Below are 24,962 nucleotides of genomic sequence, written 5' to 3' on the forward strand. Positions count from 1 at the left end.
TCCTTAAGATATGCTTATTCCTTTCCCACCATAAAGACCGTACAGTTACCGCTAGAACAACTTTCCAAATTACTGCAAAATAAGAATCCTTGTACAGAAATGGCCAATCCTGACAAAGGTCCCATACTGAATTTGGAAACAGCATAGAGAATTCAAGTTTTGCGAGAACAAAATGCCAACACTATTGCGAAAATGTGCATTGGAGGTAAAGATGGTTAGCATCCTCTATGGCAGATTGACATATGACACAATTAAACTGATCAGCAATATGCAACTTTTGTAATCTATCACTAGTGAGAACTTCATTCTTAAGTACCAGCCAAGTGAAGCTCCGAGCCTTAGGAGGCACCATAGAGTTCCAGCAAGACCTAAAGGCCCTCCTGGATACACCTTGAGAATCTCTCTTCTGAATTGCCTCATATCCCATTTTAACTGAATAATTACCTGATTTCGATGGAGCCCAAACAATCTTGCCATTGGAAAATTCTTTCCTTCATGATTTGCCTCAGCAGGTTCTTTTGAATCTGATTTATAGGTAACCCAGTGACATCTTTCCATATAACCTTGTCTGATATAAATTCTACCGCTGAGACATAATGAACCATTTTTCCTCCCCAAAGTTGTGACACTAAGGGGGCACCTAATTGGAGCTCAACCATTATTCAGAGTGGTTTGAAACCATTCAGAGGGTCAAGTCAAAAATTGACTCTTCACCATCATGAACTTTCCAAGTAATGTAGGAAGTTGTAATCTCCCATGATGCTACCAGGAAATTCCACATTATGGCCCACTAGGACAATTTTTTATTGTAAGTTTTCTTGAGGTGTCTCCTGTGTCTAAATATTTGCTTGCGTAAATTAGCTCCACTTAGTGTGTGGATTGGACTACAAATGCCAAACTAATATTGCACCAAAAAATAAATTCCTCTTTGGAATGTCATGCAGCCCTGCCCCTCCTACCTTCTTATCATCCTTTAGGCCTTTCAGAGTTCTTAAGTACCAGCCAAGTGAAGCTCCCAACCTTAGGAGGAACCATAGAGTTCCAGCAAGACCTAAACGCCCTCCTGGATACACCTTGAGAATCTTTCTTCTGAATTGCCTCATATCCCATTTTAAATGAATAATTACATGATTTTGATGGAGCCCAAACAATCTTGTCATTGGATCAGTTGAGAAACACAATTCTTTCCTTCATGATTTGCGTCAGCAAGTCCTTTTGAATCTGATTTATAGGTAACCCAGTGACATCATTCCATATAACCTTGTCTGATATAAATTCTACTGCTGAGACATAATGAACTACTTTTCTTCCCCAAAATTGTGACACTAAAGGGGCACCAATTGGAGCTCAACCATTATTCATAGTGGTTTGAAACCATTCAAAGGGTCAAGCCAAAAATTGACTCCTCACCATCATGAACTTTCCAAGTAATGTAGGAAGTTATAATCTCCCATGATGCTACCAGGAAATTCCACATTATGGACCACTAGGAGGATTTTCTATTGTAAGTACTCTTGAGGGGTCTCCTGTGTCTAAATATTTTGCTTGCATAAATTAGCTCCACTTAGTGTGTGGATTGGAATACAAACACCAAACTAATATTGCACCAAAAGCTAAGTTCCTCTTTGCAATGTCATACAGCCCTGCCCCTCCTACCTTCTTATCATCTATTAGGCCTTTCAGAGAAATTAAAGGCACTTTCTTTGCCTCATCCATATTCCCTTTCTAGAGAAAGTTCTAAATAGTTTTCTCAGTCAGCTTCACAACAGTCATGGGTGCCTTCATGACTGCAATAAAGTAATTTGTTGTTGCTGCTAGCACTGTTTTAATCAAGAGAATGCAACCAGAAAGTGAAATCAATCTAGCTTTCCAAGAAGAGACACGATCTTTCAACATATCTATTACTGAATCCCAATTAGATAGTATGTCGAAGCCCATGAAAAAAGGAATACCATGATAAATACTTGGAAGATTTGCTTCTTGGAATCCCAGAATCTGAATAATATACCTTTTATCTGAATAATATGCATTGTTTGTTTGGCACATCTATTGGTGACTTATGTGTAAGATCATCAGAAGAAAATATGAATGAGAGGATTAGACCAACTAGATTCTCCCCACTCACAGTATCTCTTATTAGGAGTGTGTCTATGACTCTATATGCTTTAGATAAAACAGGATCCTGTGGTCCCCCATGGAATGTCTGTGCAGAAGAAACCCCCTTGTAATCTCTTGTTGCATCTTCATAGAACTAGTTGAACAAAGAAAAGCTCTTCTCTAGATATGTCTTCAAAACAGATATCAAAAACAAGTTGTATCCTATTGTCAAGATGCCTCTGATTGAACGTTACCCAGTTTGGCTTAGCAAATTGAAACTTGGGCTTTGGTCACATAGGTAGAACTCTATATCTCAGACGATCACCATAATGAGCATCCACTACCATTCATTTTCAGTTTTCACAACCATGTCAGACAAAGAATGTCAACCATATTGTAATCTTTGCTAAAATTGTCCACTATCCACTCGATCATGACCCTCATGAATATCCTTGAATCAATTGCTAACATGATCCATCATCCTCTGAATCCTGCCAACTTTTTGAAAACCTCTGCCCGCCCAAAATTGCTTGTGCTATTTGGAGCCCATCTCGATCATTCCATTCCACAAAGAGTATTCCTTTCTTGTAATTTTTATCATTCATCTCGTAACAGAGCATATCTTATGTTTTGGTGGAATTTCTAACATAACTTTGTAGTCATTTTACCTAGAAATTTTAAGGAAAGTTCTATAAATTATTTTATTGGTTTTTCTCAAACAAAAAATCATGGGATTTACCTTGTAATTTCATGAAGTTTTTAGAAGATTTAAACATTTTAAGAAAACGATTGTGAGTTTTGAAATTAGGAAGTTCTATCCTTCCTTGATCAAGTGTTTCATTGCAAACGAAAATTGCATCTTTATTTCTTAGAAAATTGAGCCATCAAGGGTTTCTTCAAAAATCTTGTAGTGTGGAAGATATTTTTGGTAATTTCTTTCTTCAAAAATCACATCATAATTCTAGTTCACAGTATTCTTCTACTCATGGCCAAATTTCTACAAATCGCAAGGGTTTTTGATCGTGCAAAGTTTTTTTCCAACATGTGTGGCATTCGGTTACAGATCACAACCTCTTCCCACACCACACAACCTATTTTTGTACTTTTTCTAAGACCTTCTCAAGCAACTTTTTTTATTTCTAGGTGCATCCTTCCTACAAGGGTTTCTTCTCTTTTGCAGTCTTTGAGACCGGTTTCTCAAACCTACAAGGATCTACGAATTGGTTTTGCAACAACTAAAATTTTGAAGGACTGAAAACTTTAAGATACTCTTTCTTTTATCGAATAGAAGTAAACAGCTAGCTACCCATTAACATGAAAAGGAAATAACGAAAAATAACTAATTAAGTGTTAAATCATAATTACATTCATGAAAATATCTTAACTATCAATTGAAAGAATTACCCTACCTTTTTTATGAACTAGAAAGAATGATCAAAATAGATTAATTAACTATACTACACAAGATATGTAAAATAATATCTAACTACAAAATCTTAACTACCATTTAATATGAACAGGAATGTAATTGCATGAAGTATAATGTTGAAACTGAGATAAAGCTGCAACTGAGAGAATAACGGATTAATAACAAGGTTTAGATCACACCACATCAAGAGAAGTAGAAACTGGTATGTCATGTACAAGTCTAGGCATTTGGAGGAGAAGAAAAGCATTAACAAAGGCTTAACCTCCCAACCATGGACCTAGTGTAATTTCCACTAATTATCTACTAAGAATGGCCCTGCGCTACACGGGATAAGGTAGGTGTACATTGCAGGGTGGATATTTTGCAACCGACAGTTTTGGGTAAAAATCCAATCATAAAATAGAATGACCAGCCATAGCGTGTGAGAGAAAGTCTCTCATATTTTAAAGGGAAGGCTATCCCTTCTCACCATTCCTTGGATCAACTCAAGGTAAGCAAGAAGTCGAGAGATTTTGTAAAATGGGTGTTTCAAGAAAGAATCCACTTACTCGTGGAGCGAGTAATGGGTAGGGTGAATCTCTAACTACACTTCTATCAAGAGCTGGAAATAGTGATACTAATAGACCTTCACTAACTCAAAGGCTAACTGAAAATGTACCGGTTTGGCTCTAACTCTAGTCGTACTTCTATATGGACAAACTTCACAATTAGGGCACAAAGACTCCTAAAAGTAAGAATAACTTAACTATTTTGTGAATTAAGAACGAAGCATAAGCTATAGACAAAGCTTCTATCTATACACTTACACAATTGCTCTTGGTCAAAGCTTTGACTCCAATTGCTTCTTAACTCTTTTGTATTCAATTCATGAGATACAATTACCCAAAACACAAGATAACATGAATCAAAGATAACTTAGATGAATTATAGACAAAGCTTATAACTCCCACAAGTAACAATCTCACTTAATCAAAGTTAAGTTCAGCTAGCACAATTTCTCCAGAGCTCTCTTGCATAAAGATAATGATGATTTTACAATGAAGGGGCACTCCTGTATATAGGCATAGGAGTTGAGAAAAAGGTGGAAGAAAAAGTGGGAGCAACTCAACCAACTTTGACTTAGTCTAACTACAAGAGGAAATATAGGGTTACATGCAACTTGGATTACATCCTTTTACATACATGTAACTCACATTACATGTAATTATACTTTTTCATGTAATGAATCCTCTTAAACCTACAAACATGGAATAAAAACAAAAGCAACAATCTTAAAGATTGTTTCTTAGTGCCTTGAATTTGACAATGATATCACGCACTATGGAAAGATCAGCAGTTGCCATGGTCTTTGATATGGCTTTGATCCTTACTGCATCTGCAAGTGATGATTACACAACTTTGGAATTTGCTGCCATAATATCTAACAAGTGTTTTGTCAAGGATTTATACAAGACAAACTTGTTCATTGAGCGTGAACCAAAGTCTTAAGAATCTACATCAGCATTGATCCTAATTGTATATTCTGAGCTTACCCTTTCAACCACAATGAGATTACCGGAATCATCAATAACATGGCATCCCATCTATTCCAAATCACAAGTAACACCTATTTCTACTGCCTAACAATATCCAAATGTCGTCTACAACTTTGTGATCAGCTTCCTCAATGTTTCCTCTTTGTAACCAATAAGTCCTTGAAATCTGAAAAACATTTCACATGACGGAAGAATGTCACATGAGACCAAGGCATCTAGATCAAAACTTCCCATTTCATCCCAATCATGGAGGATTTCCTTCGATTTATCCGCTTCTTGGGTCAAAGAAGAGATCAAGTTTTGATCCATTCCTTTCATCTCTTTGATATGCCTAAGAACTGCAAATGTCTCCATGATGGTTCAGACTCCATCAAATATGATCTCTCATATCCAAGACTTGGCGGCTTCAATCAGCTTTCTCTACTTGGATGTTTGAGACATAGCAACAATACTTTGAGAAGATTATTGCTAGATGACCTCGTTCAAGCGTGAAACCTCCTGTTTCAGTTGATTTTCCTTCTCACATAGCTCATGATTGCTCTTTGATACATTTGGCAATGCATCTTGAGCATCTTGTAAACAACTCAAATGTGATTGTTTTCCGATTTCTACCTTAGTGAACTTGGAATCAGAACGAGTAAGTTCCTCTGCAAGTTCGTCCACCAAGGGCTCAGCAACTTCAACAAACTTGGTTTTATTTGAATCAACCAAAATCCTTGAAACAATCTTATCTTTCAAAGATTTAGATTTGGTCCTTTTAACAGGAAGATTATCTGGCAGTACAACCACTTTTCTTCTCTTTGTTGTGATTCTGCTTAACCATATAGGCAAGTTGAAACCTTCATCCGTAGAAGTAGATACAGTGGAGACCATTAGCATTGATCTAGATTGTATTTCCGTTGTAACAGAACAAGATTCAGTCTGCATAGTTGAAGGCATAAGAACATGCTGAGAAGATTCTATCATAAAAAGCTCAAAACCTGTCAAAGATGTAACAAGTTGGGAAACTTGACCATTTGTGAGAGTTGGAAAATCCTCAAACACATTTACCAAATGCTCATATTGTTCATTCACAGGAATGAGAGAAGCAGTAGAAGAAATAGGAAGGGCCATTGTATTAATTTCTGAGTCTGGAATAGGAGTGAAAACCGTTGAGAATGAATCCACATCGTCATCTACCTCATCCAAAAAAGGTGCTTTATGAATAGATGGCACATGAGTTTGTGCAAGCTTTGGGGGAGATATGATCATGACTTCCCCTTCTTCATCTATATCTTCCTTATCTAATTCTATCTCTAGTTCCTCTTCTAATTCTTCCTCTAACTCTTCAACTGGTTTAGAAATTTGAGAAGACTTGGAAGCTTTTCCACCCTTCAATTTGAATTTGAGGGAACCCTTAGCATCAGAAGATGAGGCACCATCTTTCCCTATAATCTCTAACACTGACTTCCCGCCAGGAGGGCCAAAGCTTCCACAATCCAGTCTCATCTTAGGATTAACTCTTTTAAGGCCTTTATTTTTCAGCCATTTGTTAGTGTTTACCAAGATGGATTGAAATCTATCCATTATAGATATTCCCTCCTTCTGTTGCCACTGAATAGGAAAAGAGCACTTTTTATCAAAGTCGGCTTGATGAAACTCCAAATTAAGCATGTTGTCGTCATCTTCAACTTGGAAATCTGAAGGGATCTCCAACATGTTGAGATTGATTATTAACTGCAGGGTTAATCTGCAGAAGTCCATCTTCATGATGTCAAGCTTTGTTCTCATATCAATCCAAATATCCTTGATGTAATGAACATGTGTGAAAGCTCTTTTCATCTGAGGATTCATCTCTCAGTAATCAAAGTCAAATCTGACCTTGAACTTCTTCAAGGTGATCAACTGCAACATTGCTTCCATATTCTTTGCTTTTGGGCACAAAATTGATTGAATAGCTGCCAATAGCCAAGGGTTTAGCTGAGGTAATACCAAAATCAGGCTTATGCATAGCATGCTGATCACTCTGCACGTCCATGAGCTATCTAGCTAGCTCTATCCAGATGATTTGATCTATAGCATACCTAGGTAAGGTATATGGCTCGCCTTTGAAATATCCAACTCTCAAGTATGTAGAAGTTGGAAATTGAATGAAAATACAGCTGTATTGGTTCACCTTTTTCCCATGCCACATCAGATACTCTTTTGATAGATAACTGTCTATCAAACAAGCACTGGAAATGTCCAAAGAAGGCATCTTGGACTCTTCTGTAATGAAATTTACTATTTGCCAAAGTGATTTGGTCATAATAATCCCAGATAGAAACCTGAAGATGATCTCCCTTGGTTGAGAGACTAGAGAAAGATCCCATGGCAGCAGCAATGTAAAAAAGGTAAGAGTTCATGTAGAAGGGCGCTGAAGTTCCCACATTGCCTATCTGCTGGCAAAGTGCAGTGCTAATGAGCTCTCCCCAGTAGATGTGTTCTTTTTTTTCCATTATTTGAAAGATAAACTTATACATCCATGGCTCAAAATTAGTAGAATCTTTGAGATTGCAAATTCTGCTAAGAAAGATGATGAGATCCTTATATTCTTGTTTGAAGTTAGACCGATGAACGGTTTTTGGCCATCTAGAGAAGTTGTTCATTTTATTGTCTAACTAGTATAGATTGGCAAACTTCTGATAATCACCCTTTTGCCCATTCCAGCATGCCAAAGATGATTCGTTGGTTAAAGTTGTACATTTTGCTTTATGCGGTACTTTAAAGTTCTGCTCAATAACTTCTAGATCAAGGCTAATGAGAACCTTGTCATCAACATCTTTGATAGTCTTTGACTTTGGAGTAAACATCGTGCACATCTAAGAACAAAATTAGGTTTCATGGCTGCCATAGGAAATGTAGACACCAAGTGAATGTTACTTCTTTTCATGCGCTTCATCTCATGACCAATAGGATTTTCAACTCTTCGTGGAAAATCAGCCATGTCCACATGATTGATCATCGTGTCTATTACATTGTCAAGAACAGATGCAATTGATGATAGAGTTGCATTAGCCAACTCTTTATCATATTGATATTTCATCTTTCCTTTGGGTTTTGATGATGAGGGCATCTCTTGCATTTGTGCTGCAACACGAAAATCCCAAAACATAAACACATCGTCAGAAGGAATTGCCATACAAGTTGATTTGCGATCAGCAACAAAGGGTCAGAAACGGATTGGAGACTTTGTAGATCCATTGAAATGATCTCAGAAAGAAATCATCATGCATATGCAGTGAATGAAAATGAAATGAACGGAAAGCAGAAATGAAGTGTTATCAAGGTGGAAAATGAAAGATGGAATGAAATGAAATTGTGCGAAGGCAGAATGCATGGGAATGCGTGCAAATGAAGATTGCTGATTTCGAACGTGACTTAGGGTTTTCAAGGCATTATTGCATGAAAAATGAGTTCATGTAAGTGCAACATGTAACAGGAGATGAAAGCTAAGATGAGATGTGAATACGGATGGAGGATGCACTTTACATGCAAGTGCGAATAGAGGATGAGATGCGAAGCATGAAAAGATGCGAAAAGATGTATTTGCTCACAAAGGCACAAACGCATACGAAGAGATGGAAATGGAAAATGGAAAAGGGATAATGAGCTTTATAGTCACCTTTGGTGAAAAGATGAAGTCAAAGTACATGAAAAATGAAAATGACATCTTTTTGACTTTTTCAAAAAGTGACTTTTTAACCAAAATCAGACATTTTGGATGCAATTACACGTAAGACTTTCCGTGTAATCGTGTCGTGCGAGTGGATGTGAAAAGTGAGATGAGTGAAAATGGAAGTGGAAAATGGAATTACATGCATGTGCAAATGGTGAATGAGATGCAAAACATATAATCGCATTTGTCAGATAAGATGTGAAGCGTTGTGACATGGAAGATGGAAGTGACTCGTGACGATGCTTTCGCATGAAGTGAAACAACAAAAAGTTATTGGGAAAGAACTTGTGACTTCTCCAAAGTGGAGAAAACCAGCAAGCAAGCACAAAGCACATAAATCAAAAGGAAAACATACCTTTGGAGAGTGACTCAAACATGTCAAGATACAATGCACTTCAACACACAAATTCAAATTTGGAAATTGGGGAAAACCCAAAAACAAGAAAAAGAACAATTTCTTCATTTTTAAAGGGAAAATGCACTTTCCATGGCATTGATTTCAACAAGTGGCAATCATCAAGCAATAATGTGCATAAAATCAACAAGATAAGCACAAATTAAATAGAAAAAAAGAATAAGTCCACTTACATGAAGATTTAGTGTCAAAAATGAAAGAAAAAGATGTTCCAATGTTAAAAACGTCTTCAAAAACACCTAGATATTTTCTAACTTTGCAAATTCAAATGGGAGAGGGCAGCAAACAAGCAGTATTTGGTAGAAGATGCCAAAACGTGCCCTATCAATGCTACATGATCCAACGTTTTTGCATGCATGTGTTATGGGACATTTTTAGTGAAAAACATGTTTCACCAAGTGGCATGATCAAATCGATTTAATGTTTAAACACTAAAACATTCATCAACATGCAATGTAATCACCAAATAAGACCAAATTGATTCATGTTGGAGCAAAAAGTTGATAAAAAATGGTGTATTTTGAAGTTTTTCTCAAAAATGTGCCCTAGAAAAGAGCTTCCAAAAATGATTTTTAGCATAGTAATTCCATTCTTGATGCAAGAAAACTTATTGCCAAGCAAAAATGCCTTCAATGGAGAAGATCTTATGCAAATCCACCAAGAAATCTCTCGCAATGATCAAAATCGGGTTCTTGGAAGGCAAATGCATGAATTCCTTCAAAATCGGACCTTTTGGAGGGCAATATACATTTTAAAACATGCCTTTGGTTAAAATTGCACCTTTTGGGGTGATAAGCACATTTTAAAAACTTCCAACAAGGCAAATAGGACCTTTTGGATGCAATGACATGTTTTAAAATATGCAAGTGATCAAAATCGCACCTTTTGGAGGGGAATGCATGTTTTAAGTTATATCTCACATTTTGGATGCAAAGACATAAAAACTTACCTTTTGATGTAATGACATCAAAAAGGTCCACTTATGATTTCAAATTGAACTTTATATGCAGTGACATGTAAAATGTCCACTTTTGATGGATTTTACATGTAGTTGCATATAGAAGGTCCACTTTTGATAACTTAAAGTCATTTAAGCAACTTAATTTCACAAAAATGTTACTTAATGGGACATAAACAACATTTATATATCATGTTTAAAAATACAACACATAAATATCATTTTAAAAGTAACATTTAAATGAGCATTTGATTTTAAAATCAAAAATTAAACTAAAACTATATAGTTTATTTAGTGACTTTAAGTGAAAAGTCAAAAAGTAACTCAACTTAAAATTATAACATAAAGGCGACTATAGTTACTTTAAGTGAAAATTTAAATGATAAAGTAACTTAAAAACATAACATAAACTGAATTTAAATTATATTTTTCAAAAAGTGAATGTCAAATTGAAAATATAACATGATATTTTTAATTCATGTTGTTGCACCAAAAAGGTCCACTTTTGAGGCACTAAAACGGGCATATCTCTTGACTGACAACTCTAATTGAGCTCTAGGTTAGATTGAATCGAAGGGAAAAGTGAAAGGCATGACATGAGCAATACCAAAGGACTAAAAACCAACAAACACAAACTCAAAAGCAAAGAAAATGACTATGAAGGCCTCAAAAATCAAGCATACGCTCAATAAAGAGCAAAATGAAAAAGACTTGACGAAAGCCTTCAGTAAAACGATTTGATATATGAATTGAAATTGATCAATCAATCAACATTAAACAATGGAATATCAAATTAAACTTAGAAAGACGTGAAACTAGATTGAAAAAGTTTTGTGTTGTTACCAACATTTTGTAGTGACAAAATGCAAGACAACATATACCATCTCGTTCTACCACCTAAGCAACCTAGTGTTAGAGTTGTCAACTACACAATCAGCTAGACTGCGAGTAACTCCCAGCAATCTATCCATCCAACTATGAGTTATCCTAACTTTGGTGATCATAGCAGCATCATTCACCACTAAACCACCTTGGCCAGGGATTTCCAAAGGACACTATGTGCCTAATCACCCATCACTCAACTTGACAAACTAATTTAAAATTAGTTCCGCTATGAGTTGACTAGATTCCAATTATGTTATTTTTCATAGTTTTGATTCATCTTTCTAATTTTTCAAGTTTATCTATATGTCCAATTCATAAATGGACTATACCACTCATCTCAACCATTCTTGGCTATCCTTGATGATCCCTGGCGTGATTTTCCACCTTGCATTATAAAATATTCAATTATGTAAAGTAAATTTCTTTCTACACTCAACAACAACAAAAACCATAAAAGAAATAAGGAAGATTATAATTTTCCATGTGGCCAGAATCTTTCATCTATGGACAATTTTCCATAAATCTTGGGACATATTTTTAATGCCAATGTATTTTGTGTAATAACCCCAACTGGTTATAACTTCAACAAACACCAAATTCTTTTATAATTCAGTTTTTTGACATTTTGTCAAACACTTTGGAAGCAAACTTTCATACTTTTGTAATCAGCCTTGCTGTCTCTCAAACAATTTGCGATGAAGAATTGATTCCTTTTTTTTGTTTTTGATGTTTTGCGATTTTTTGATACAACAATATAACAACAAAATAGAAAATATTGCAATAATAATATGAACTCAAATATTTGGAAATTACATAGGGAATATACAATTGAAAATTTCAGATTTTAATACCAATTTAGATATTGAGTATTTTCACAAAATATCAACAACCCAGTTGATAAAATATCCCCTATTATCTAAAGCAACAATACCCAAAAATATTAGGAGTTACAGTCCATGAACTTACATGTAGACATGCCTTGAAAGCCCTCTGAAATGAACACTAACAGCAGCAAAAGAATTCTCCAACAGACAAATTCAACTGCAAATATGTTACTTCGAAAGTGCAGATAGAGAATAGTGCTCAACAACAAATATAAGCGACGCCCAACCAGGTCCAAATTAACCAGCACACAATCTGATATAACAATTCCAACGAATGCCTTCAAAAATTCCAGAACAACCTCCAGCAGCAAGAAAAATCAAACTTCTCGTTTAGCAACAGTTAATACAGTAGGAGAAAAAGGCAATTGTATACCTCAGCACAATTGCAAATGCAACCCTCAAAATGAAAACTTAAAATTGAATTTAAAATATTTCAACTGTAGATTCCAGACCCTAATACTTCAACAAGGGAAACAAAATTTCAAAACTTCGGAAGTGTCACAAAGACAACAAAGAAAATAAAATACAATCGGATGCCTTACTCATCGAATGGGCTCATATTTATAATCTCCAAATGGCACAAAGTTTTTCAAATGAACTTCACTTAAGAAGCTTCCCACACACAATATTAAAATATAATAAAGTGTCATTATAATCTAGTTTATTAATTGTTGGATCCAAAAATGACCGTTTCCACCATAACTTAATATTCTGACACATAAGGCCACTGTTTCTTGTTCCCACTATTCAAAACTTTTCGTCCCGATTCCAATGAGCTATGATACTGAGGTGACCAACCAACAACATCAACAAAAATAGCAACCTCAACATATTTAGTTGAATAATAAAAATAATTCACACATCTTGCAAAAACAATTGAAGAAGCATCAGAATTGAAATCTGACAACACAAAGTGATCCTGATGGCGCCAAAATTCCTGAGTCTCTATTATATTTCGAAGAATACAATAGAGAAGCAGCATTAAGCTTTTAAGGCTTTATTTTTTATCATTTCCAATTTGATACAATCACTGAAAGGCACATAGACAATGGCATATGTTTGTCCACATCTCTGCAATAATAGAGAGCAAGTACTGATTTGTATTATTTGATGCAAATTCACAGCATTACATATCTGATAAGAACAAATGAATTTGTCAACCATATGTAGATCATGATCAGCCTAATAGATGCTTTGTCAAGATGATACAGCAGAATTGATGATCTTTTTTCTATGCTAATCTGTGTTACTATCAAGGCAAATCTTCCTCAATTACGTTCAAGCCTTTTGAGCATCCAGCAATAAAAACAAATGATGATTTAGGTGGATAATTTTGAGTGATGACAGTAATATCTTAACCGCAATATATTTTCCTGTCGTTATTGAAATATTGGTTTTGAGTTGTGGCATATTGGTGGAATTATTCTTTAATATTGCAGAGTCTGTTCAAACCATTATATGCAACCAATCCAAGTCATGCTCCAAATGATGGCAATAACAGTAGAGTAAAGAAATGATATGGAGAAACATTTATTGATTCTCGTACATGTTATTAAAGACAAAATCCATGCAGGCATCCACAACAATAGCATACTAGTCCAAGCGAGCGCGGGGAATTATCCGAGTGAAATCTGGGAGGTCTAGATTCGATATTCATGGTCATGAAGCCTTCAGCACTTTTCCAACCCATTGATAACGGTTTAATGAAGTATATTTAACAATGTTTTATGTTTTTTTTTTGCAAGTCTGGACCAAGTGAGTTAGAGGCATGAGTGCGTAAACAAGAGGGAGTACCATTTCTTTGCAACATGCGATGATTTGTGATTCAGGAGATGGTTTACAGAGCATGAGATTCAAGCTAGAATGCAATGAGTCTACAAGAAGGCACTGAAGTGGATAAGAAGGGACTTGTGCATAGAAGGGAAGCATGAATACTATCTGCAAATACTCACTATGGAGGGATAATTTGGAAGCGTTTCTAATACATATGAAAAATCATTGCATTATCTACCTATAACTGTGGAAAGGCGAGTCTCTTAGCACCACATGTTGTGAATAGGAAGTATCCCCAGAAACAAAGAATGAAGGATTTTCAAAATCATCTGATACGTCATGAACACCAGACATATTACACAATGTCGTTAGTCTTGTTATTGCAATTACTGGAGAGAGATTTTGAAGCCGGTGAAGATTTTAAAAAGGAAAAAGAATATCTGATAAGCCTGATAAGTTGGAGCATCACTGTGTGTTGGTAAACAGATATGTTCTTTCCAATTCTGACTCACAAGTGCCCTAATTTGTGAACAAACTCTAATTACAAAAGTTTGGAAAGTTGCTTCTAGGAAGGCTGACTTCCCTCTGAATTGTTAGGTACAGCTCCCTATTGCGGATTTGCAATGAATTTTGTTTATCCTAAGTTTAAAAGGGTGTGTTCTTAACCTGAGAACAGGAGAGGTTAACCGAGTTAAAACTATATAAGATTTAACTCAGGCAAGAAATGATTTAGAGAGGATTAAATGATTTAGAGAGGATTAACTAAGTTTATAAGTTTCACACATCCTATGAACTCACAAGACCGAATGGTTCCAATATGCATGCTAGCTGCTACTAAGCTAAATTTATCAGAAACTAAATGCAGAGAAAGGAAAACTAAATCACAGAAAAATGCCTAAGAGATCCCTTTTGAACTCATAACAACAATATTTATCATGATCAGTTTGCTGCCTGAAAACAGGGGAACAAAGCTCTGTTCTTTCCTTTTTAATTCAAACAAGAGAAGATAAAACTATTAACATCTAAAAAATTGGAATAGAAAATAATTGGTACAGAAATACCATTCAATTGACTCTGCAACATCAAGTACTTCACACCAAAAATTTGCCGACCTTTTATTAGTCTTTCATTATCATACATATAGGATTCCAAGATGACCATTACAATGGAAGTTCAATCGGTTCATCTCCTCAAAAATGACAAATGGCAAGGAGCCAATTCGTTTATTACAATGATTACATAACAAAAACAGAAAGGGCAGAATATGAATCACTTTGCCTTCTTTCCCTTTTCTGCCTTTTCCCTATAGGCCTTAGCGGTGACAATGATTGGAATTAACTCCTCATGCCTATGGATGTGTACATTGGTGTATCTCAAGAGCCATTTAGAGTGCTCTTGGGCCAGGTCTTTGACAGCGCCCAAACGATCTTGTAGTTCTTCCGTAGCCACATGCACACCTCCACCAAGCTTCTACAGTTTAGATATCCTGTTCTGAGGACTAGAAGCTATTTCTATTAGACCATCTATAAAATTAGAGAAGCTTTTTTGCATAACAGGTATTCCAACGATTGCCTTTCCTTGCCCACTGAACTATGAATCTGGTGCAAGGCTCTTAGAAATTCATAGTCTCTGTCCTGCTCCTTTATTTTAGCTTCAGTTTCCTTCAATCCCTCCTCTGCGGCTATGATCATTTCGGACTTGAACTACATGCTCTGAAACCATTCAAACAAGGTCTCATCCCCTTTAGGCAAGATCTTTGCTTCCACAGCCTCCTTTGTCTTCATGTGAATGATCATCTTCAATAAAGAAACACAATCGTCACTCTTGACCTTCTCCGCAACCAAGGTGGCTCTATTTGATGATATGTTATCCTTTTCTGTTTCCAATCTTAATATGGCATTACCAATCTGCTCTATAATGGAGAGTCCTTTTTCCTTGATCTTCTCACTCCACTCTTTGCCGATTCGCCCAAAATGCTTATCTTCTTGGAGCTGGGAGATAAGTGCCTGGACATCTGCGACTATGGGATCCCTAGTAATGGGCATCCCGGAAATGCTTGCCAAAGGAGTGACTAATTGCCTTATGAAATTATTATTTTCCTATATTTTTGCTTTCATCCGGACCTTTGACAACTTAAGACTTTCCAGTTGTCCTTCAATCACTTCATCTGTGGACTTCTACAAGCCGACTTTGGTACCATGTCTGGCTTCCCCGAGATCTACTGAATGTATGGTGAAATCATCCATAGTCATATCCCCAATCCTTCCTTCTTTAGTAGGTTTGGCTATCTCCATTGTTAAATGCCCTATTTCAGGGTCTTGCCCGAGGATAGACAAGGTCTTTGGTTTCTTAACGTTAGTCAATGCAGAGCCAGAATGGACAGCAAGGGATAAGGTATCCTTGTTGGGAGCACCTTCATCTTTCCTCTTTCTCTTCCTATACAGAGTATCTTCCAACCATGAATCTGTGCCTATCACCTTTGAGACTGTCCGAAGAGACTCAATGCTAAACATCTTCCTTTTGACAGGAGTGATTGCCTTTGCAATCAAAGAGAAGGGATTCTTTTGAGCTTTTGAAACAAGCTTTGAGGACTCTTGGCCTTTCTTTGCTTCTGTAGTCTTCTTAGCTACTTCGTCCGATTCAGTGGACTTGCTATCACTACTTCCTCCATCCCCTAAGTCCACTACTTGCACATGATGACTGCTTGGGAGAAGAAGTGCAGGGCTTGTAGATGGAACTGGACTAGTTGGAGGTGAGGGAACCGGAGTAGCAGTGCTATCTTTCGGATCATCCACCTTCTTCTCAACTTCTGGTTGGGAACCAATCACTAGGGAGGAGATGTCCTGACAAGTCTTAGCCAAAGGGATATTTTTGTCTAGAGGTTGGTCACCTCCACCTGCTAGTTGAGCTGGTGCTTGAGTTATGGCCAGAGTTATACCTGATGTGCCACCTTGTGAGGAAGAAGCAAGGGCAGCTGTTGGAGAAGCTTGAGTGGGGGTGCTTTTACTTTGACTTCTCCTTGGTGTAGTCCACTCAACCCACTTCCTGGTTCTTTTAATAATTCGGCCCATCATGACATTTAGATCATCCCCAGTATCTTGAGAAGGCTCCGAGCTGATGGGAATATTTCTTAGCTTTGTTAGATATGTATTACTATACATATTCTGCCCATCATCTTCTACTCCCTCCACATTGATATCAATCTTATACATTTTCACTTGATCTACTGTGAGTCTAGCAAAGGCACGATCACGGCTCTCAAATTCATCCTTGCAATCAGCCCAGTAGTCTTCAATAGTAGTGATATGTTTGATAACACTTCCAATTTGCAACACCTCTCTTGCATATCCATTTGGATCAAACATAGGCCTCAAAACTTCATACATCTCCAATTTATATTTCATGTCGAATACCTTCAACATGTTCTTTGCATCAAAACGGGACTCACAACTGAAAGCTCCCACCTTCATAGGGAACTCATAACTTTTCTTCTTTAGACTCCCGCTCAGCATGTTCACTTGAATGGCTTGTCTCACGATCTCGATCAACACAATCATATCGCTTGGATACGTCGGTAGCTTCAAGGGAAATCCATCAAAAGCTGCAAGATGCAAATATGTTATTGATGAGAACTGGATAAAATAATTTCCAAACTGACTAATAATCGCCATAGCTTTAGGGGCTAAATCTCCTCTTTGGGCATCCCTGGAGCTCCCTGCAAATTCTCATGGTAAATGCATCATTGACTCTTATATATTCTGCATAAATATTTTCCAATTGCAAACATAAATAGAACTCATAAGACTTCACATCATCAAGGAAATTCTCTACCCTTGGGAGGCCTGGCCATAATTGTAGAGAAGCTACCATGTAAATCAGAAAAGAGGACATATAGAAGTAGTTGTAGAATTTTGCGGCACTGAGAGCATTGGACAAAATCTCGCTTACCTCGTGAGCCCAATCAATATTTCTACACTTAACTTGTAACAAGCAATATGGTAGGAAATTGGTAAGGAAGACCCTAAAACCAAATCTATAGAATGACTAGTATCTTCTAAAATGTGGCAACTCATTTGGCTTGTCAAAAGCATCCAACCAAATTTCTCATAAAAAGTGATTACAGCATGCCCTAATCATCTCCTCAACTTGGCAGATGACAGAGTCCCATGTATTATGATACATTTACCTATGTTACAATAGATATACTTGAAATAACAAGTGAACTAGCACTTATAAGAAGAAGAAATCTTATACAGCTTACCATCTTTTAGGATGTTATAGGTGTTTAGCCATCCATCATAAATTGTACTTTAGTTGCACTAGAATGGGTGTCTCAAAAAATGATGTAAGAAATTCAAGGTTGTTGTGTCACATACAATTGTATTCTAGATAGGAACGGTTTGAAAGGTAACTACGCAAACCTTTTTCAGTATTTTATGTGGTCCATATTCACATACCTAGCCTAGATGATATGGCTATGGCTGATCATATGTGGGGATTTGGAGAGTGGAGACCAACTTTTCATTAATCAAATTATTCGCTTTCATAACCAATGATCAAGAGAACCATTTTATTCTTGACTTGCAAATTCTAAATAAAGATGGTCTCCCTAAAAGCTTAGAGTAGTTCTTAGTCATGAGAGCTCTAGAAGCTTAGAGTAATTTTCAGTCATGAGAGCTAGGACACATCGACCTCTGTAAGATTATCAACTTCTACAGATCTTCCACATTTTCTGCTTTATGTTGCTGCCCAGATTCTACAACGAGAGCTTCGTCATCTTTCTTACTGTAGAGTACCCTGCACTCCTCAGTTGAATGACCACAATACTCGTGATAGATACATAATAATTTATTTCTATTGGAAGCAGGGGAGGAGAACTCATTAGAAAAATTTGACTGACCAATACAGTTTAAGGATGGTTTAGATGTACCTTGTTGAATCCCCTGTTAAGGCCTAACTTAATCTCAATAGCCACTACAAGCTTAAAACCCCTATTTAAAGGCTCGACCTCGAACAAAAGATAACTCTTTACAAAGGAAAATGGAGACCCAAAAGAAATTTAACAAGTACCTCCTCTACATCTGAATTATTCAACTTGTCCCAAAGCTTGTTGAAGACATCAATGTACAACTAAGCTGACTGATCTTAATCTTGCCTAAGTTGTATGCATCTAGGTAACCTGTTCCATAGGTAGCCAGGGAGTAAAATCTTTCATAGAGCATTGCTTGGAATTATTTACACCAGTTTATCTTTCTTCTCTTGCCACAAGCATTGTTGGATTATGTTGCCACCAGTTAAACAGTAAGTCTGCCATATGGAGCTCAACATTTGAACAATAGGATAATTGACCAGATCGGGTAAAGTTTTAAGATATGCACTATAGTTCAGCAGCCAATAGTCCAACTTCATGCAATCAAATTTTGGAATGGGACTTTTTATTTCTATCTGGAAACCATGGGGTTTACTTCATATTGACTGGAGCATTGCTGCAACACCATTTGAAATGCTACAACTGGACTTGAATAACATGATTTTGGCTCTCCACTTGATTTTAGAAAATCTAAGATCTATTGGAGAGTGCTCACGTTCACAAACTATTTAGAAGACTGTTCCCATATTGTACATTAGCGAGGAGCCATTTAAAAAGAATAATAGAGAAAAGTCTTCTTCATATCTAATGCAGACCTGGAGGAAGAACCAAATTAACAGGGATCACACACAGCAACCTTGGACAAATACAATCCCACAGTATTTAATAACCAGAAAGTAGAGAGGCAGCACCAACTTATGATGCAAATCTTTACTGCAACACACGCTAATAACGCCATACAAAAACAACAATTGCAATATAAATACTGTGAAGACATTTGTTTATGCACACACAGAGAGAGAAACTCACAAGAATAGAACTCCATTCATTTATCATTATAAATGTAAAATATCAGCTACAGAATGACTTCTAGGTATTCCTTACGTTATATAGCTGGTTAGGGCTTCCTTCCAGACTCGTGTAAAGTCACAGTGGACCTCACTTCAGAAGATACGGCCTACCCTGTTTTTCAATGCTAGCTTTCTTGGCCTTCCTCTAATATGGGACATCTCACTACCGATGGTTGCCACTTAACAGTGTTCAAACATGTATGCTGAAATCCAAGCAAACGGTTGTCGTCTCCTCTAAGGAGATTGTATCTCTATATTGTCCTTGTCTGGTTACTTCTTCACATCCACCCTCTTTGTTTTCTTTTACAGATTTCTACTTGTTTGAGTTATTTAAAGTCAAAACAAGATGTTTTCTGATTATCTACACCTCTGTAGCATACACCCAGTCCCCTCTATCTCCGGTCTTTTTTTACTTGTAGGCTTAAAAGGCACCTCCTTCATTTCATCATTTATTTATTTTCAAGGGATAGGGGAAAAGACCCAATAGCCGTCCAGGCTAACTGCTGCACCTAGAACTCCTAAACCATAAGTCGGGTTTTGCCGGTTTTTTTGGTGCACCTCCGTAAAGCTAAGGTTTCAGCTTTTGTGTAATCACGGACCTCTCTGTAGGGATCATGGAGCGCAGAGTGATCAAAAAGTGCCATTTCAAAATGCTAACCCGATACCCTCTATGTTCATGCACCAATAGTCGCTCACTCAAAAAACGCCACTACTTGTGGTTAAATGTCCCAATAGTCTTTATGAAATGTCCCAATAGTAGTGCACAAATTGGTCAATCACCAACCAAAAAAGATAAACAACAATCAACTATTAGTACATGTGTGATCAACTATTAGTACATGTGTTTTTCACTTTTTGGGGCTCTTTTAAGAGTGGTACTTGCGAGGTGTCTATTACAAAACTATCACGGTTATTGGGCCCCCTGTCAGTTATTGGGTTTCTTCCCCCAGTGAAATAAGAAAAACACTCTATATTATAATGTTTTTGAAGATTAAGTAATTTAGTTACAGTCAGTCATGGCACAGTTTATTAAAGGCCTTTCACTTAGCTCTCACTTATTGCAGCATCTAAGAGTCCTCGATTATTATTGTCAATTTTGTGGATGATTAGAGACTCCAGCATCGTTTTTAGTCTTGCACTACAGCTTAAGAAGCTTGGAATTAGATTTATAATTTCTTTAAGCCTTCTTAAAGTTACTTCTCTTTCATGGAAAATGGTTTTGATAGAGGTTGTCTCCCTTTCAAATACACCTAGAATGACAGCTTTGAAGGTGGAGATTCTCTTCAAAATTTGGAAAAATATAAATTCAATTCATTTTTAGAATGTTTTACTTGTAGTCATAGTCTTATCCTTCCTTATCCAATCAGACATAACATTTCCTTTAACTATAAAATGTTGTTTTTAAATTTTTTAAACAATATTAAAAATATTTTAAATTCAGCTATATATGAGTATCTTCTACATAAATATGCTACTTACCTAGAAACAAACTATATTTGTAAGCTTACCTTGGACTAACAAATTTGGTTTTATAATAGGGAATAGCTATAAACACATTTTCCATGGAAGAGCAATGGTATCCTTTAGTATATGCCGGGAATGCCGCCAATATTTCTGGAGGACACTCTTCTGAAGAGGCAAGGTGCAATAGTTTTCTTTCAAATCTCCATAAATAAACATTTTATTTTCTTCAATGCTTTATAGAAAGCAATGTATTATTTCTAGAATCATTAGTGATGTTAAATATATGATAAATTGATCCTCGAGAAAATGGGGAAATATTTGAAAAAGAAAATGGGAACACTTTCCCTTTACGCTTGTCTAAAAATATTTTGAACCCACTGGTATATAACTTTTCTAAAAACAAAATTCTAGATTTTACTGTATGTACTCCTCAGACAATGTTTTGCAGATTCTTTGGATCATGAAAAAGTGAAAGGAAAGATAGTGCTTTGTGATGAAGCAGATGATAATTTAGCAGTGATCTCAGCTGGAGGTGCTGGTGTCATACTTAGTTCAGATCACATTAATGAAAACACTGAAGTAGCAAGAAAGTATGTTCTTCCTGCAACATTGTTATCAACTGCAGAAACAAACAAGATAAAGTCCTACATCAACTCCACAAGGTAATTTGATTACTTAATCATGTTAGACAAACTTGGGCAAGGATATGTCTTTAATGCCTCCAAAAGAAGTATAATTTTAATTCATCCCTAAAAAGTGCCAGGATTTAACATGCCAACTCATGAATTTAACAGCAACACTCTATAATTAGTTTTTGGATGCAATCAAATGATAATCTTGTTGGTATAGCCAAATTTACTGGCATGTATGCAAAGTTATAATGTCCTATCTGAATAAAGTCTCCCAATGTCTAAACTTATTGGTCACTGAAGTTTTGAGAAATTTCTAAACAGAGTTACAAAAGGTTGGCGTTGCATTATAACTTATAAGCTTTTGTTGCAATAATGAACCTCCCTCCTTCATTTTAATTTGGAATCATTTCTGTATTCTATTGCAGCTCACCTCTTGCAAAACTATTGAGGACTATTACTCCCAATGGTGCAGTTGCACCCATAGTGGCCCATTTTTCATCCAGAGGTCCAAGTCCAGTTACAGAAAATTTACTCAAGGTGACATTCTTGAACCCTGACTGACAGTCGGATGCTCTGCTTAACGTGTTGTGTGATTACAAGAACTAATTGATTTCATTTTACTGCCACAAGCCTGACATTACTGCCCCTGGAGTGAATATCCTGGCTGCATGGTCCAAGGTTGCACCAGTCATAAGTAACTCAGGGGATACAAGGTTTGTGAATTTTAACATGATTTCTGGAACATCCATGTCATGTCCTCATGCCACAGCAGCTGCAGCCTACGTCAAGTCATTTCATCCTGATTGGTCTCCTGCTGCTATTAAGTCAGCTCTCATGACCACAGGTATCATATCACTTTTCAATACAGATTATTTTCTAGTATAAATCAAAGAACTATATACTCTACCTAGCTAATTTGATAAAAACGAGATTACAGACAAATCTCATCCTTAGAGAGATTCAGTTCAATAGTCTGAGAGATTCAATTAATATTTTCCTAATTACAGTCCAAAGAATTTGAACCAAAGCTGTGGGTAATGATGAGTTTTATTCTGTAAACTAAGCTCACATTTTAAAGTTTTCTTAGATTTCATTTACTAGCAATGAGGGCAAATGGATTTGGGATCTCCAACAGTTACACAAATAGAGTTCATAGCTTCCTTGAAAAGCATTGTAACAATTCAAGTAGGAATAGCAGGGGGATCTGAAATGCAGAATTCTTGAGCTTTTCAAGTTTTTGTAATTAGGATGGCAAATAAAAGAGATTAATTTTTTTTTGAAAAGTAGGAATTTAAGTGTTCTTGAACTCGAACCAAAATAGAACAAAATGGTATTCAAGAATAAGTAAAATCATTTTTATGGTCATAGTACATATCAATGTCATGGGCTACTGTAATCTACAATCACCAATAGTTGCTTCTCTTCTTTCAAATGTTGATCAAAGTAATTATGTTGCATCTTTCCTCCATCCTATAATTAGGGTTATCATGTAAAAAAATCTTGGGTTTTGATCTTGTTATTCACTATTTGATGGATCATAAAATGTGATTTGAAATGTAAATTAGTCAATCATATGTGTAAATTTAGACAAATTATGTTGTAGCCTATTTATTTCTAACCGACGATATATTTTGCAGCTCATCCTTTGGATGATAAGATCGATGGCAATGAAGATGCAGAATTTGCATATGGGTCTGGCCTCATTGACCCAGTGAGGGCTATGGACCCAGGGCTTGTATATGATGCAGATGTGAATGATTACATCAACATGATGTGCAGCCAAGGTTACAACACTACAGCATTGCGATTAGTAACAGGAGACAATAGTGTCTGCCCCGAAAATGTAACTAAGAACAAGCTTAGAGGAGTGAGGCAACTCAACTATCCTTCCATGATGGTTCTTGCTAAGGAAAACACGTCATATTCTGTTAAATTTCCCAGAAGAGTAACTAATGTAGGGCCTGCAGATTGTACATACCAGTCTCAGATAATTGAACCCTTTGGCGTGGATGTGAAGGTAACACCAAATACCCTATCTTTCACTTCCGTCAACCAAAAGTTGTCTTTTAAGCTCAAAGTTAGCGGTGGAGGTCTACCTGGGGAAACCATGCTAGCTGGTGCATTAACATGGAACTGTGGAAATTACAGTGTAAGAAGTCCAATTGTTGTATATTCCCCTTCTCTTAGGAGCATGGTATCCCAGTTCAACCATTAGCTCTACTAATGGTTCGTAATCTTTCCTTTCTTTTCGTTTTTTCCTCTTTTATAAGACATGGATGATGGATCATTCTGTTTTGTAGAGATTTGTTATTATTTATCATTTATCTTGATATTGGGTAACAAAGGGTGAATCCAATTTAGATTGATTTTTATTCATGCAAATATATCCTCTTACAATAATTTATGATTTTTGTTACAAATGTATGTATGTATATGGATTAGATATAAATATTTGCAATAAACTTTGTTATTTGTGTATTGATCTATTAAAGGGATTGGTGCATATATATGGAAATCTAGTCAAATGTTATGAAAAAAATAGATATCAAAAATTATTATCCAACTAAGCATGTACAATTGGACAATTTTAAAGAGGTTGTGGATAATTTCCAAGGTGGAGTAGTCAATACGTGGGTTACTCTAAAGGACAATTAGGAGTCATCCATCTATCACAAGAGTCATTAACAACAAAAGACAAAAGTGTCCCCTAATTATATAGTGGAGGAACATTTGTGCTAGTGTGCATGCCACCCTAAACAAAGGAGGGCCAAGTAGATCTCCTATTGCACTTGCCACATAATGAAGAAGATCAACTCTTACACTAGGTTAGATGCAAAAAATGACTTTGATTGTGAATAAAACTCCCTTTTTGAAAAAAATACAACTCGTAGTGCAAAGAAAACTTTTCCAATCATGCGGGGGCCTAGATCTATTGAAACTCCCATGTCACCTTATTGATTTGTGTTGCTTGATCTATAAATTAAATATCTATGAGAGCATGAGCTCTCTCATTAGTAGAGAAAGAAATAGTAATATCACAACCATCAATAGTAGTATAATATTATTTTTTAATGGGTATAGCTAAAAAAAAGAATATTTATAAATTTATGTAGTCCAGTAAATATGAAGGTCATTGAGTTGTTCTTCAAATAGGGAAAATATTTTAGGAAAATGCCAAAAATAAAAGGGTGAGAAAAGATTGTAAATCCAATGTAATGTTCACAATGTGGGGTTGACCCTATAGCACCACCTT

The 24,962-nt window shown here is 36.2% G+C and overlaps 1 protein-coding gene across 1 annotated transcript in view; it reads left to right on the top strand.

Annotated features, from left to right (window-relative positions):
* Window positions 1-23,924, top strand: part of LOC149544175 (subtilisin-like protease SBT4.14) — a 65,336-nt gene extending 41,412 nt beyond the window's left edge. The window contains exons 7-11 of the mRNA XM_089795926.1: window positions 21,152-21,255; window positions 21,512-21,739; window positions 22,135-22,246; window positions 22,340-22,553; window positions 23,347-23,924. Of these exons, the coding sequence (XP_089652052.1) occupies window positions 21,152-21,255; window positions 21,512-21,739; window positions 22,135-22,246; window positions 22,340-22,553; window positions 23,347-23,924 (1,236 nt within the window). The remainder of the gene's footprint in view (window positions 1-21,151; window positions 21,256-21,511; window positions 21,740-22,134; window positions 22,247-22,339; window positions 22,554-23,346) is intronic.
* Window positions 23,925-24,962: the final 1,038 nt, after the last annotated feature.

Source organism: Cupressus sempervirens, chromosome 8 (genome assembly GCF_028749045.1).
Source record: "Cupressus sempervirens isolate cs-2001-9-10 chromosome 8, ASM2874904v1, whole genome shotgun sequence".
NCBI classification, from domain to species: Eukaryota; Viridiplantae; Streptophyta; class Pinopsida; order Cupressales; family Cupressaceae; genus Cupressus; species Cupressus sempervirens.